The 15,058-nt window shown below is 47.5% G+C and overlaps 1 protein-coding gene and 1 long non-coding RNA gene across 3 annotated transcripts; one reads left to right on the plus strand and one right to left on the minus strand.

The window, feature by feature from the left end:
- Positions 1–559: 559 nt before the first annotated feature.
- akt2 (v-akt murine thymoma viral oncogene homolog 2) lies at positions 560–13,438 on the minus strand. Its single transcript, XM_052467993.1, has 11 exons — positions 13,340–13,438; positions 10,414–10,545; positions 10,027–10,138; positions 9,586–9,736; positions 5,788–5,919; positions 5,458–5,523; positions 5,147–5,338; positions 4,362–4,490; positions 3,842–4,056; positions 3,569–3,759; positions 560–3,448 (listed from the first exon to the last, which is right to left on the minus strand). The coding sequence occupies exons 1-11, from the start codon at positions 13,383–13,385 to the stop codon at positions 3,369–3,371; spliced, it is 1,446 nt and encodes a 481-aa protein (XP_052323953.1). The 5' UTR covers positions 13,386–13,438; the 3' UTR covers positions 560–3,368.
- On the plus strand, positions 7,817–9,073 carry LOC127908752 (uncharacterized). Of its 2 annotated transcripts, XR_008068339.1 has the most exons (4): positions 7,853–7,945; positions 8,055–8,217; positions 8,271–8,309; positions 8,793–9,073. It is a non-coding gene; the product is annotated as an uncharacterized LOC127908752 (long non-coding RNA). The 2 variants fall into 2 exon arrangements; XR_008068338.1 differs by having other exon boundaries at positions 7,817–8,217.
- Positions 13,439–15,058: the final 1,620 nt, after the last annotated feature.

The raw sequence follows: 15,058 nt of genomic DNA on the forward strand, positions 1-15,058 counted from the left end.
CCCAAACGGACACACAACATTTGATTAGATGTTCAGGAGTCTTATGGCTTGGGGGTCGAAACTGTTTAGAAGCCCCTTGGACCTAGACTTGGCACTCCGGTACCGCTGGAGTCTGACAATTTCAGGCCTTCACCTGACACCGTCTGGTATAGAAGTTCTGGATGTCAGGAAGCTTGGCCCCGGTGAGGTACTGGGCCGTACGCACTACCCTCGATGGTGCAGCTCTGGAGCCTTTTGAGGATCTGAGGACCCATGCCAAATCTTTTCAAACTCCTGAGGGGGAACATGTTTTGTCGTGCCCTCTTCATGACTGTCTTTTTGTGCTTGGACCATGCTAGTTTGTTGGTGATGTGGACACCAAGGACCTTGAAGCTCTCAATCTGGTCCACTGCAGCCCTGTCTATGAGAATGGGGATGTGCTCGGTCCTCGAACACATCACAGGCTGGGAGCAGGGCACCGGAGAAATTAGGGGTATAGTGCCTTGCTCGAGGGCACAACGGCAGCAGGTAGCATATGGGACATTGAAGCTGGTAACCAAATGAAGAGACAAACACTTAATTCAGTAAAAGTCTTTACTGGCACATAATTGTCATAATGTAAAATCTTGTAACAAGGGAGCTGAAGCTGTCTACCAGGACATCATCTTCTCCCTAAAAACATAGCTCCTCCCCAGGTAAACCTCAACTCAAAAACAAGCTAAGAATTATTGGTACACCAGCATTGCGATATGACATTCGTGACTATTGATCACATTCAAAATACAGAGAAGCAAGGTAATCATTGTAAAGCTACAACTCACATTCTATCTACAAAGCTGTGGATTTCCCCCTCTTCTAGCCTATAAATGATGCATTCATCAAACCTTTTTGGTATTTACATTGCCACTGAAGAGTTCCATATCGATTGTCTGTGTGTAAAGCCTACAAGAGAGGTCAGGGGTGTTGGCTTGCATGTTAGGTGTACACACTACTAGACAAAGCACGTTCAATTTATTGAGACAGAGAGCAACAAGGTTCAGAGACGTGTGGCTTTACTGCCAGTGTCAACATTACAAAAGGTCCACAACACCCCCCCGTGGCCATCCTAACATTGAAGACGACATGAGAGGTCCATCAGAGGGAGGTTGTTCCTGAAATCCGGTCCTGCCGTTTCTGAAGCTGCATTTACCAGGGCTGAATATGGGCCTTAGTCAAAAAGGGATGGTGGAGGGATGTTTCCCATAGCCTCAGCCGTGGAGTACAGCAGTCAGACTATACTAACCCACTGAGGTACGGAGGATACAGGTACAGAGCAGACTCGAGAGCTGTTCTACAATGCCCCACATCAACCTGCTGCTGTGCATGAGTACACACACAAAGGAACACATGAATGATCGAAATGAACAACCTAAAGAAATATCAACATGTTTAAACTTGTTTTATACACACAAACACATTTAAAATAACATATAATTGAGACAATGTCTTCCAAAGTTTTGGAATAGGTGGACCAAAGGGGAACAACTTATATCAAGAACAAAGATAAATGAAATGTTCCATGAGTGAAGGAATCTTTTTTTTAAGGCATAAATGAAATGTCACAGCACTTAGCTGGAGCCCACAATGGTTGTTTCACCTGTGACCACTTCTCTATATGCCTTACGGGGAGTAGGCACGCATTCAAGACTGGTGCATCATGTGAGGGTTCCGCTCCCGTCAAAATCTGTCTACGAGAGAATACAGCGATAAGCAGATTGACTACCCTCCCACCTTTGGGACGACTCCCTTTGTTTGAGCAGAGACAAGACCATCTCATCATTATATACAGCATCACACCAGAATTGGAGTCAATTCCATTTCAGTCCATGACTAACGCCGTTGACTTCCTACATTGACCCCAACCCTTGTTTACATGGTCCTACTCCAGCATACTGACAAATGACTTGGTCTGTGTCTTATATTACTTTAAAAATACAAACCACAACCTTCAATATCAACCTCGTGATGAGTCCAGCTTGGCCTCATCACAAATAATAATTGATCCATGATTATAACGTTTTCATCCTTAAATATGGAAACATTCCAATTATTTAAAAAAACAACAGATCTTTAAATCAAAATAAAAAGTGAACAGATGATTAGAAAAAATGATTGACAGCTATTCTCCAGGATATTTCTGCTCAGAGGGAGTGACAGCTACTGGAAAAATGTGAATGCCTGTGGGGATCTGGACTGGGCTCCGGACAGGGGATTGGTCAGGCTGACGCTGTGGTCACTCTTCTATTCTTTCTTTTCTCATGACCATTCTAACCACCAGGGGAACAAGTCAATCCACAGGGCTGCTGAAGCTACAACTCCACCACCTCTCTTTTCCCCTTTAAAAGTCTCATCGACTGTGCTGTCCTTTCTTCTCCCTGTTTAGCCGACATGCAGAATCCAAAGATATCCATGCAGATGCATAAACATAAAACTGATGTTGAAATTCAAATGGTTGTTCATACATTCTCTTCAACACACTCAAACCCATTCCTATACACAGTGCAAGCAGGGAAATGGCTACTCTTCAAGGTACACACTTCTTCTTACCCCTCTCCCACTTCCAACCCACTTTCCCTCTGTAGGAACAGTCCACACGACTTGTAACAGCAAGTTTCAGCAAGAGCACTTGTAAATTGCAGAAATATGGCTTTTAAAACCGTAACAATCAAAATAAAAACGTGTTGAAATATTTTTCTTCTTCTTTCATGTGTTTCTACATTTGTTTGGATTATTATGATTATTTTTTTATCCAGTAGTAAAAAAAACAAAATCATCTGCGGTGTATGGAAGGATTGATGTGTTGCTTGTCAGAGTGTTTGTGTGTGTTGGATAGGTGCCGCATGCGTTTGGCTGGTGGTGGAGTGGTATTTGCTGGCATAACCCAGGGATGGTAAAGTGTTGTCGATGTTTTGATGTGCCCAGTGTAGTAGTAGTGTGGAGGGCAGACAGGTGGGGTCCTGCAGGCATGGCCAAGGGCAGCCCTGTCCTGTTCCACCTGGTCCCGTCAGAATGAGAGACAGGGCCGCCAGTCTAACCACACAGGCCTGCTGAGGTCAGTCATCACGTCATGCTCTAGGATCCATGTTTTCACCACTTCCTGGTGTGTGTGTGTGTGTGTGTGTCTTGTGCAAGTGTTTGTTTGAGTGTGTGAGTTTGTGTGCACGCGCACACCCATTTCCCCAGCAGTGCTAGTGTATGAACATGTGGTAGCTTGCCTGCTCATGTGAGTGTGTGAGGTCAGTCCCGTATGCTGGTGGCGGAGTAAGAGAACTGAGGGAAGTGTGTGCGAGAGAGGTCAGTCCCGTATGCTGGCGGAGTAAGAGAACTGAGGGAAGTGTGTGCGAGAGAGGTCAGTCCCGTATGCTGGCGGAGTAAGAGAACTGAGGGAAGTGTGTGCGCTGGTCCTGGTCTTCTGCGTCTAAGCTGTGGTCTGGAGTAGACAGAACCAGGAGATTTAATACACAAACAAGGACATGTTTTATTTTTCTTCCTACAATGAAAAAACATTTTTAAACAGTGAGACAAACACAAAGAGACACATTCAACTCACACTTGTCCGGGGGCGTTACGGTGATGGTCTGTGCCGTGAACTCATCGTCAAAGTAGCGCGTGTCCGTCTCCGACGTCACCTGGGGCTTGAAGGGAGGCAAGAGCTTCCTCTCTACCACATCCTGCCAGTTGATGGTGGTGAAGAACATATGAGTCATCACGTCTTTGGCATCTTCTTGTCCACCTCCAAGCCTACAAAATGATCAGTAATCATCAGCATCGTCACTATTTTCTTCACTCAATATATATATAAATATAAGACAGAAATACACACCTCTGCTTGGGGTCCTTTTTGAGCAGGCCAGCAAGCAGGGCCTTGGCTTCGGGGGCCAGGTTCTTGGGGAAGCGGATCTCCTCCATGAGAATGAGCTCAAACAACCGCTCGTGGTCCTGGTTGTAAAAGGGCAGTCGACCGCACATCATCTCATACATGACCACACCCAGACCCCACCAGTCCACCGCTCGGCCGTAGTCATTGTCCTCTAATACCTGGAGGGGAGAGAGATACAAAGAGAAATAGAAAATCCAATTATATGGAAGCCATTGCAATGTGAACAATGAACTATTTGCAGACGGGCTGTCTATTCCGGTTGATAATCATTTACTTTACAATGGTAGAGTTATTAACATTGTATGTTAAGCATTCTTTGCCGGATAGAGAATTATTGACTGGAAACCAATCCAAGATGAGAAACCAGCAAGGAATGCATCTGGAATTGTTAACTGGACACACTGCCATGTACTGTTCAAAGCACAACTAGAATGTATGATTTTGTTCACTACACTGTAGTTACCTCAGGTGCAAGGTATTCTGGAGTCCCACAAAAGGTCTTCATGGTAGCCCCATCTGTGATTCCCTCTTTACACAGTCCAAAATCTGTGATCTTTATGTGTCCATCTTTATCCAGCATTAAGTTCTCCAGCTGGAAGAGGAAGACAGAGAGAATGAAGAGTGAGTGACCACAGGAGAATCAGCAGCAGAAAACACCACCGCTGACATGACAGCTAACTGTAGAATGGACCACAGACTTACAGGCTTTTCACCAAGAGGCTGGTGCTCAAATCAAATCACAATGTATTGTCGCATACACATATTTATATATGATGGGATGTATAGACGTTGTGGACAGAATATGTAGTATATCTGAAGAACACGTAGGATAGAATAGTCACACACACACACACACACACACACACACACACACACACACACACACACACACACACACACACACACACACACACACACACACACACACACACACAGCTGAATAGAATGGACTTGACTAGAATACAGTATTTACATATTAAATGGGTGAAACAGTACGGAAACATTTCAAACAATAGGAAATATGGGCCGTTTTCCTTGACCCAGATTAAGCAGTCTGTGGTAGGATTGAGCCTAGTCCTATACTAATTCAGAAGCACTTTTAGTCCAAGACTGGGCTTCATCTGGGTCCAGGAAAACAGACCATATTTCATATTGTGCGAAATGTTAGTCTTGAGAAAATACTTTCAATGTGAGGAGGTGCGTCAGGGAAACATCAGCCAGACATCCAGTCAGGGAAGCAGCCATTACCTTAAGGTCTCTGTAGACAACGTCCTGTGAGTGGAGATACTCCAGCGCAGACACAATCTCCGCACCGTAGAACCGTGCCCGGTCTTCTGTGAACACACGGTCTCGCGACAAGTGAAAGAACAGCTCTCCTCCGTTTGCATATTCCATCACAAAGCATAGCCGGTCATGTGTTTGGAACGCGTATTTCAGTGTCTGTGTTTGAGGTGGGGGGAGGAGTCAGAATTAGTGACCACATTTGAATCAGGTGGCTCCTTGATGAAATGTTGTAATCAGTGTTCAGTAAGGTCAGATGATGTCAGATAGGAACTCACCGTTAAGAAGGGATGCCTTGTATTCTGAAGGACTCTGCTTTCTGTTACCGTGTGTGCTACCTCATCCTTATGGAACACATCACACAAAAACACACCATGAGGGACAGACGTTCACCCAGCAGTGTACAGCTGGACTTGGACTTCTGAGCCACTCAAGAACCCACAATAGAACCAAGAAGTAACAGTCATCAAAAGCAGCATACTTCCAGGGGTATGGTGCAGAAGTCTGGCCTCGTACAGAACGGAACACTTTTCCCTATACATACATAAGGAACCATTTGGACGCCTCTGTCTGAGCGACTGTCATTTCCTTTGATGCCAAATGGTTACCTTAGCGATGATGACTTCTTTCCTCAGGATCTTCATGGCGTAGTACATTCCTGTGGCCTTCTCCTTCACCAGGATCACCTTACCAAACGTTCCCTTCCCTAGCAGCTTCAGGTAGTCAAAGTCACTCATGGTCTGCGGGGGGGAGACAAACACCATGAGAGTTCAGATCTCAGGCTTATTTCAAGACAGTTTGGATGACAAGATTTATTTGACCATGACAATTACAGAGTATAAGTAATAAAGAGTTTACATAGACCTGCACAACAGTTTTATATGAAGAACGGGCAGAGAATGGAGCAGAAAACGCACCAACACACACTATGGCCCAGGTCACATAGGGAGATGGTAAACCCGCTGTGATGAGGTACTGTTACTAAGGAGGAGATATTCAGAACGAGGATACAGAGTTTCCAAACAAACGCAGCCACATCTAGAGGAGGGCTGTTGGACAAACACAAAGAGCACTGACAGGTATGCTAGGTTGGTAGGGGGACAGTGGCAGGTCTGCTAGAGGGACTGGAGGACAGGTCTGCTACGGGGTCAGGAGGACAGGTCTGCTAGGGGGACAGGTCTGCTAGGGGGACAGGAGGACAGGTCTGCTAGGGGGACAGGAGGACAGGTCTGCTAGGTTGCTAGGGGGACAGGTCTGCTAGGGGGACAGGTCTGCTAGGGGACAGGTCTGCTAGGGGGACAGGAGGACAGGTCTGCTAGGGGGACAGGAGGACAGGTCTGCTACAGGAGGACAGGTCTGCTTGGGGGACAGGAGGACAGGTCTGCTTGGGGGACAGGAGGACAGGTCTGCTTGGGGGACTGGAGGGGAGGTCTGCTTGGGGGACTGGAGGGCAGGTCTGCTAGGTTGCTAGGGGGACAGGAGGACAGGACATGTCTGCTCGGTTGCTAGGGGGACAGGAGGACAGGACATGTCTGCTCGGTTGCTAGGGGGCAGGAGGACAGTGACAGGTCTGCTTTGGGGGACAGGAGGACAGTGACAGGTCTGCTAGGTTGGGGGGGACAGGAGGACAGTGACATGTCTGCTCGGTTGCTAGGAGGGTGACAGGTCTGCTCGGTTGGGGGACTGACAGTTCTGCTAGGTTGCTAGGGGGACAGTGACAGTTCTGCTAGGTTGCTAGGGGGACAGTGACAGTTCTGCTAGGTTGCTAGAGGGACAGTGACAGGTCTGCTAGGTTGCTAGGGGGACAGGAGGACAGTGACAGGTCTGCTAGGTTGGTAGGGGGACAGGAGGACAGTGACATGTCTGCTAGGTTGCTATCGGGACAGGTCTGCTAGAGGGACTGGAGGACAGGTCCACTAGGTTGGTAGGGGGACAGTGAGGGACTGGAGGACAGGTATGCTAGAGGGACTGAGGACAGGTCTGCTCAGGGGGCAGGAGGACAGGTCTGCTAGGGGGACAGGAGGACAGGTCTGCTAGGGGGACAGGAGGACAGGTCTGCTAGGGGGACAGGAGGACAGGTCTGCTAGGGGGACAGGAGGACAGGTCTGCTAGGTTGCTAGGGGGACAGGTCTGCTAGGGGGACAAGAGGACAGGTCTGCTAGGGGGACAGGAGGACAGGTCTGCTTGGGGACAGGAGGACAGGTCTGCTTGGGGGGGAGGACAGGTCTGCTTGGGGGACAGGTCTGCTTGGGGGACTGGAGGGGGGGGGACTGGAGGGCAGGTCTGCTAGGGGGGGACAGGAGGACAGGACATGTCTGCTAGGTTGCTAGGGGACAGGAGGACAGTGACATGTCTGCTAGGTTGCTATCGGGACAGGTCTGCTAGGGGACTGGAGGTCCACTGGTTGGTAGGGGGACAGTGAGGGACTGGAGGACCGGTCTGGAGGACAGGTATGCTAGGGGGGCAGGGGGACTGAGGACAGGTCTGCTAGGGGGACAGGAGGACAGGTCTGCTAGGGGGGCAGGAGGACAGGTCTGCTAGGGGACAGGTCTGCTAGGGGGACAGGAGGACAGGTCTGCTAGGGGGACAGGAGGACAGGTCTGCTAGGGGGACAGGAGGGCAGGTCTGCTAGGGGGACAGGAGGGCAGGTCTGCTAGGGGGGCAGGAGGACAGGTCTGCTCGGTTGCTAGGGGGACAGTGACAGGTCTGCTAGGGGGACAGTGACAGGTCTGCTAGGTTGCTAGGGGGACAGGAGGACAGTGACAGGTCTGCTAGGTTGCTAGGGGGACAGGAGGACAGTGACAGGTCTGCTAGGGGGACAGGAGGACAGTGACATGTCTGCTCGGTTGCTAGGGGGACAGGAGGACAGTGACAGGTCTGCTAGGTTGCTAGGGGGACAGGAGGACAGTGACAGGTCTGCTAGGTTGGTAGGGGGACAGGAGGACAGTGACATGTCTGCTCGGTTGCTAGGGGGACAGTAACAGGTCTGCTAGGTTGCTAGGGGGACAGTGACAGTTCTGCTAGGGGGACAGTGACAGGTCTGCTAGGTTGCTAGGGGGACAGTGACAGTTCTGCTAGGGGACAGTGACAGGTCTGCTAGGTTGCTAGGGGGACAGGAGGACAGTGACAGGTCTGCTAGGTTGCTAGGGGGACAGGAGGACAGTGACAGGTCTTCTAGGTTGCTAGGGGGACAGTGACAGGTCTGCTAGGTTGCTAGGGGGACAGTGACAGGTCTGCTAGGGGGACAGTAACAGGTCTGCTAGGTTGCTAGGGGGACAGTGACAGGTCTGCTAGGTTGCTAGGGGGACAATGACAGGTCTGCTAGGTTGGCAGCAGAACACTGACCACTTTGTTGCTAGGGGGACAGGAGGACAGTGACAGGCCTGCTAGGTTGGTAGGGGGACAGGAGGACAGTGACATGTCTGCTCGGTTGCTAGGGGGACAGGAGGACAGTGACAGGTCTGCTAGGTTGCTCGGGGGACAGGAGGACAGTGACAGGTCTGCTAGGTTGGTAGGGGGACAGTGACAGGTCTGCTCGGTTGCTAGGGGACAGTGACAGGTCTGCTAGGTTGCTAGGGGGACAGTGACAGTTCTGCTAGGGGGACAGTGACAGGTCTGCTAGGTTGCTAGGGGACAGGAGGACAGTGACAGGTCTGCTAGGTTGCTAGGGGGACAGGAGGACAGTGACATGTCTGCTAGGTTGCTAGGGGGACAGTGACAGGTCTGCTAGGTTGCTAGGGGGACAGTGACAGGTCTGCTAGGTTGCTAGGGGGACAGTGACAGTTCTGCTAGGGGGACAGTGACAGTTCTGCTAGGGGGACAGTGACAGTTCTGCTAGGGGGACAGTGACAGGTCTGCTAGGTTGCTAGGGGGACAGTGACAGGTCTGCTAGGGGGACAGGAGGACAGTGACATGTCTGCTAGGTTGCTAGGGACAGGTCTGCTACAGGGGGACAGTGACAGGTCTGCTAGGTTGCTAGGGGACAGTGACAGTTCTGCTAGGGGGACAGGACAGTTCTGCTAGGGGGACAGTGACAGTTCTGCTAGGGGGACAGTGACAGGTCTGCTAGGTTGCTAGGGGGACAGGAGGACAGTGACAGGTCTGCTAGGGGGACAGGAGGACAGTGACATGTCTGCTAGGTTGCTAGGGGGACAGTGACAGGTCTGCTAGGTTGCTAGGGGGACAGTGACAGGTCTGCTAGGTTGCTAGGGGGACAGTGACAGGTCTGCTAGGTTGCTAGGGGGACAGTGACAGGTCTGCTAGGTTGCTAGGGGGACAGTGACAGGTCTGCTAGGTTGCTAGGGGGACAGTACAGGTCTGCTAGGTTGCTAGGGGGACAGTGACAGGTCTGCTAGGTTGCTAGGGGGACAATGACAGGTCTGCTAGGTTGGCAGCAGAACACTGACCACTTTGTTGCGGGACTTGGACATGGCCACCTCCATCTCCTCCATGCTGCTGCAGTCGCTGGGGGAGCCAAACGTGACGTCCATGGGCGCCTCTTCCTCTCGCATCTTCAGGCCGTTGGCCACCGCTTGGATCGCCCTCATCCATTCCTCCCTGGAAGGAGAGAAGAGGTTAAATGTAGATGACTTCAAGCCCAAAAGACATTAATGTACATTGACTGAGTGTATGTGTGTTTGTGTGTAGATATGGTGGATATGAGGGTGATTAACTAGTGAGGTCAATTGAGGTCACTAATGGGGTCAATTGCAGATCTCTAATCCTGAAAGTTGGTTAAATAAAAATAATACAACTTGGAGAAGGAGGGCATTGACCAGTTTACAGAGAAACAAACACCCACTCAACTCTTCCATGTTGTCCCTGCCTCTGGACCTTTCTGTTCTCACCTTTCTTCTTTACTCTCCACGTGGAAGGTGCGCTCTATGACTGTGGTCCACTGTAGGCAGCGGATGACAAACGTGTTGGGCCTGGGCCTTTCTGTCTTCATCAGCTGGCACTCTGCAGACAGGAAGTAATCGAGAAGTTAGAGTGTGCTACTCTAGACACTGAGTGAATCTCAATAGTCGTCCCTCGATTCCTCTCCTCCAGTCTTCTCTAAAAACCTCCTCAAAAAGTAATCTTATGATGTGAGGAGAGGATTCCAGGAGAGGAAACACATAATAAAAAATAAAATAAAAAAATTAAGAGAGCCAATCTGTGTGAACACCACCAAGCAACTCTCATCCAAGTACCACCAGGCTCTAGAAGTTGGCCCAAAAATGACAGAGACCAACCTGCCACAGAGAAGTTGTTGAGGGGTGGGAGGCTGTGGTCGGACGACATCTCTGGTTTCTCCTTGTAGCCGATGAAGGAGCCATCGCTCTTCAGGATGAAGTACCGCGGCCTCCACGTCTTAATGTACTCTCCTGCAGGGAGCGGGAGTTAGAGAGGGGGGAGAGCGGGAGTTAGAGAGGGGGGAGAGCGGGAGTTAGAGAGGGGGGAGAGCGGGAGTTAGAGGGGCACATGAGCCATGCATACAGTGGAGAGAACAAGTATTTGATACACTGCAGGTTTTCCTACTTACAAAGCATGTAGAGGTCTGTAATTGTTATCATAGGTACACTTCAACTGTGAGAGACAGAATCTAAAACAAAAATTCAGAAAATCACATTGTATGATTTTTAACTTAAGATATAGGGGGCAGCATTTTCACTTTTGGATAAATAGCGTGCCCAATTTCAACTTCCTGCTACTCATGCCAAGAATATAAAATATGCATATTAGTAGATTTGGATAGAAAACACTCAGAAGTTTCTAAAACTGTTTGTATCATGTCTGTGAGTATAATAGAACTTATTTAGCTGCCAAAACCCCGATGACTAACTGTTCAGATTTATATTTTATTTTTATAAAGTCTGTCTGTTCACTGAGGTCTCATTGGTAAACGATATTTCTTAGGAACTTGTTTTCAGTTCCTACCGCTTCCACTGTATGTCACCAGTCTTTGGAATTTGGTTGAGGTTATTCATTTGTGCAATGAAGAAGTACGGCCATCTAGGAACTGCGTAACACTGTTGAGAGTTGCGCAAGACTTGAAAAGTAGCTTGGTTTGTTGTCTTCCTGTATTGAACACAGACCCGTCTTCAATTTGATCGATTATTGTTTAAAAATACCTAAAGTTGTATTACAAAAGAAGTTTGAAATGTTTTGGCAAAGTTTACAGGCAACTTTTGAAATATTTTGTAGTGACGTTACGCAATTTGGAAGCTGTTTTTTTCTGGATCAAACGCACCAAATAAATGGACATTTTGGATATATATGGGCGGAATTAATCGAACAAAAGGACCAATTGTGATGTTTATGGGACACATTGGAGTGTCAAAAAAAGAAGCCCGTCAAAGGTAAGGCATGTTTCATATTTTATTTCTGCGTTTTGTGTAGCGCCTGCAGGGTTGAAATATGCTACCCTCTTTGTTTACTGTTGTGCTATCATCAGATAATAGCTTCTTATGCTTTCGCCGAAAAGCCTTTTTAAAATCTGACATATTGGCTGGATTCACAACGAGTGTAGCTTTAATTTAGTATCTTACATGTGTGATTTAATGAAAGTTTGATTTTCCCTGGCTGCATTTTCCCTGGCTTTTGGCCAAGTGGGACGCAAGCGTCCCCTATACCATAAGGAGTTAAGTCATTCATTTGCATTTTATTGCATGACATAAGTATTTGATCACCTACCAACTAGTAAGAATTCCGGCTCTCAAAGACCTGTTAGTTTTTCTTTAAGAATCCCTCCTGTTCTCCACTCATTACCTGTATTAACTGCACCTGTTTGAGCTCTTTACCTGTATAAAAGACACCTGTCCACACAGACTCCAACCTCTCCGCAATGGCCAAGACCAGAGAGCTGTGTAAGGACATCAGGGTAAAATTGTAGACCTGCACAAGGCTTGGATGGGCTACAGGACAATAGGCAAGCAGCTTGGTGAGAAGGCATCAACTATTGGCGCAATTATTAGAAAATGGAAGAAGTTCAAGATGACGGTCAATCACCCTGGGTCTGGGGCTCCATGCAAGATCTCACCTCGTGGGCATCAATGATCATGAGGAAGGTGAGGGATAAGCCCAGAACTACACGGCAGGACCTGGTCAATGACCTGAAGAGAGCTGGGACCACAGTCTCAACGAAAACCATTAGTAACACACTACGCCGTCATAGATTAAAATCCTACAGCGCACACAAGGTCCCCCTGCTCAAGCCAGCACATGTCCAGGCCCGTCTGAAGTTTGCCAATGACCGTCTGGATGATCCAGAGGAGGAATGGGAGAAGGTCATGTGGTCTGATGAGACAAAAATAGAGCTTTTTGGTCTAAACTCCACTCTCTGTGTTTGGAGGAAGAAGGAGTACAACCCCAAGAACACCATCCCAACCGTGAAGCATGGAGGTGGAAACATCATTCTTTGGGGATGCTTTTCTGCAAAGGGGACAGGACGACTGCACCGTATTGAGGGGAGGATGGATGGGGCCATGTATCGCAAGATCTTGGCCAACAACCTCCTTCCCTCAGTAAGAGCATTGAAGATGGGTCGTGGCTGGGTCTTCCAGCATGACAACGACCCGAAACACACAGCCAGGGCAACTAAGGAGTGGCTCCGTAAGAAGCATCTCAAGGTCCTGGAGTGGCCTAGCCAGTCTCCAGAGCTGAACCCAATAGAAAATCTTTGGAGGGAGCTGAAAGTCCTTATTGCCCAGCGACAGCCCCGAAACTTGGAAGGATCTGGAGATGGTCTGTATGGAGGAGTGGGCCAAAATCCCTGCTGCAGTGTGTGCAAACCTGGTCAAGAACTACAGGAAACATATGATCTCTGTAATTGCAAACAAAGGTTTCTGTACCAAATATTATGTTCTGCTTTTCTGATGTATCAAATACTTATGTCATGAAATAAAATTCAAATTAATTACTTAAAAATCATACAATATGATTATCTGGATTTTTGTTTTAGATTCCGTCTCTCACAGTTGAAGTGTACCTATAATAAAAATTAAAGAACTCTACATGCTTTGTAAGTAGGAAAACCTGCAAAATCGGCAGTGTATCAAATACTTGTTCTCCCCACTGTATTAGGGTTTATGTTGAACTAATTCTGAGTAAAGTGGACACAGTGTCCTAGAAACATAGTAACAGATGCAGTGAAACAGCTACTAGTGAAGCTCAGCTCACCCCTCTTATGGAGCCAGCCCTCTCTGACCACACCGATGTCGTTCATGCTGAGGACGGAGGGTTGCTGGGTGTCAGGGTGGGGTCACAGGGGGGGGGGGGCTGTGACTGTTGGCGAAGGGCGTCCGATGTGTCTCTGACAAAAACGTCACTCAATACCTGGGGGACAGAAAGACCAAAGATAAAGATATTAGCCGCAATTGAAAGAGAATACATATTCATTGATTATTATTACAAATGAAAAGCTGAGTACCGATGATCATGAAAACACGTCATAAGCCAACGCAGTGACAATGGAAAATAATTGCCTGCATGACGATTACATAAACATCACTTTTTCAGATGTGTGTGTAATGTAAACTAGAAATAAGAGGCACTGTCGGATAGGAAAAACACTGTTGCATGGCAGGGGGCGTGGCAATGAGCGTGGTTGGTCGTCGGGGAGGCTACATTTTAGAGTACATTATAGAGGCCCCCATCTTGGTGCCGCAGAAGTTAATTTCCTGCAAATTGTACAAATTTCTCCATTGAGCTGAGAGAACATTTTGCCGTTTTAAAGCTAGTTTCCTACAATTCTATAGATTTTGCCCGGTGTTCTTTTGCTCAAACATAAAATACTTCTAAATTCATTGTTTTTGGAATGTTCTATTCTGCCTGTCTAGCTTCTATTTTTAAGTTCTTAAAGATGATATATAAATATAAAATAAATAAATAAATATATATTTATATAATAATAAAAAACTTGACCTTGGCGGCATGAAAAAAAAAGTAGGATTACAATGGCAGAAGGCTGCTTTGTGATGGTCACCTGTACAATGGTAGAGTAAGGGATAGTACATTACAGCCTTAATCTAATTAAATCAATTTTAAACACACAATAGCAAAAACAGGGTTTAGACAAATCACATTTACAGTTGAAGTTGGATGTTTACATACACCTTAGCCAACTACATTTAAACTCAGTTTTTCACAATACCTGACATTTAATCCTAGTAAAAAATCCATGTCTTCGGTCAGTTAGGATCACCACTTTATTTTAAGAATGTGAAATGTCAGAATAATAGTGGAGAGAATGATTTAATTCAGCTTTTATTTCATCACATTCCCAGTGGGTCAGAAGTTTACATACACTCAATTAGTATTTGGCAGCATTGCCTTTAAATTGTTTAACTTGGGTCAAATGTTTCAGGTAGCTTTCCACAAGCTTCCCACAATACGTTGGGTGAATTTTGGCCCATTCCTCCTGACAGAGCTGGTGTAACTGAGTCAGGTTTGTAGGCCTCTTTGCTCGCACACGCCTTTTCAGTTCTGCCCACAAATCTTCTATAGGATTGAGGTCAGGGCTTGTGACGGCCACTCCAATACCTTGACTTTGTTGTCCTTAAGCCATTTTGCCACCACTTTGGAAGTATGCTTGGGGTCATTGTCCATTTGGAAGACCCATTTGCAACCAAGCTTTAACTTCCTGACTGATGTCTCGAGACGTTGCTTCAATATATCCAGATACATTTTCCATCCTCATGATGCCATCTATATTGTGAAGTGCACCAGTCCCTCCTGCAGCAAAGCACCACCACAACATGATGCTGCCACCCCGTGCTTCACGGTTGGGATAGTGTTCTTCGGCTTGCAAGCCTCCCCCTTTTCCTCCAAACATAACGATGGTCATTATGGTCAAACAGTTCTATTTTTATTTCATCAGACCAGAGGACATTTCCCCAA

The sequence above is a fragment of the Oncorhynchus keta genome, chromosome 18 (assembly GCF_023373465.1).
Source record: "Oncorhynchus keta strain PuntledgeMale-10-30-2019 chromosome 18, Oket_V2, whole genome shotgun sequence".
Taxonomy (NCBI): Eukaryota; Metazoa; Chordata; class Actinopteri; order Salmoniformes; family Salmonidae; genus Oncorhynchus; species Oncorhynchus keta.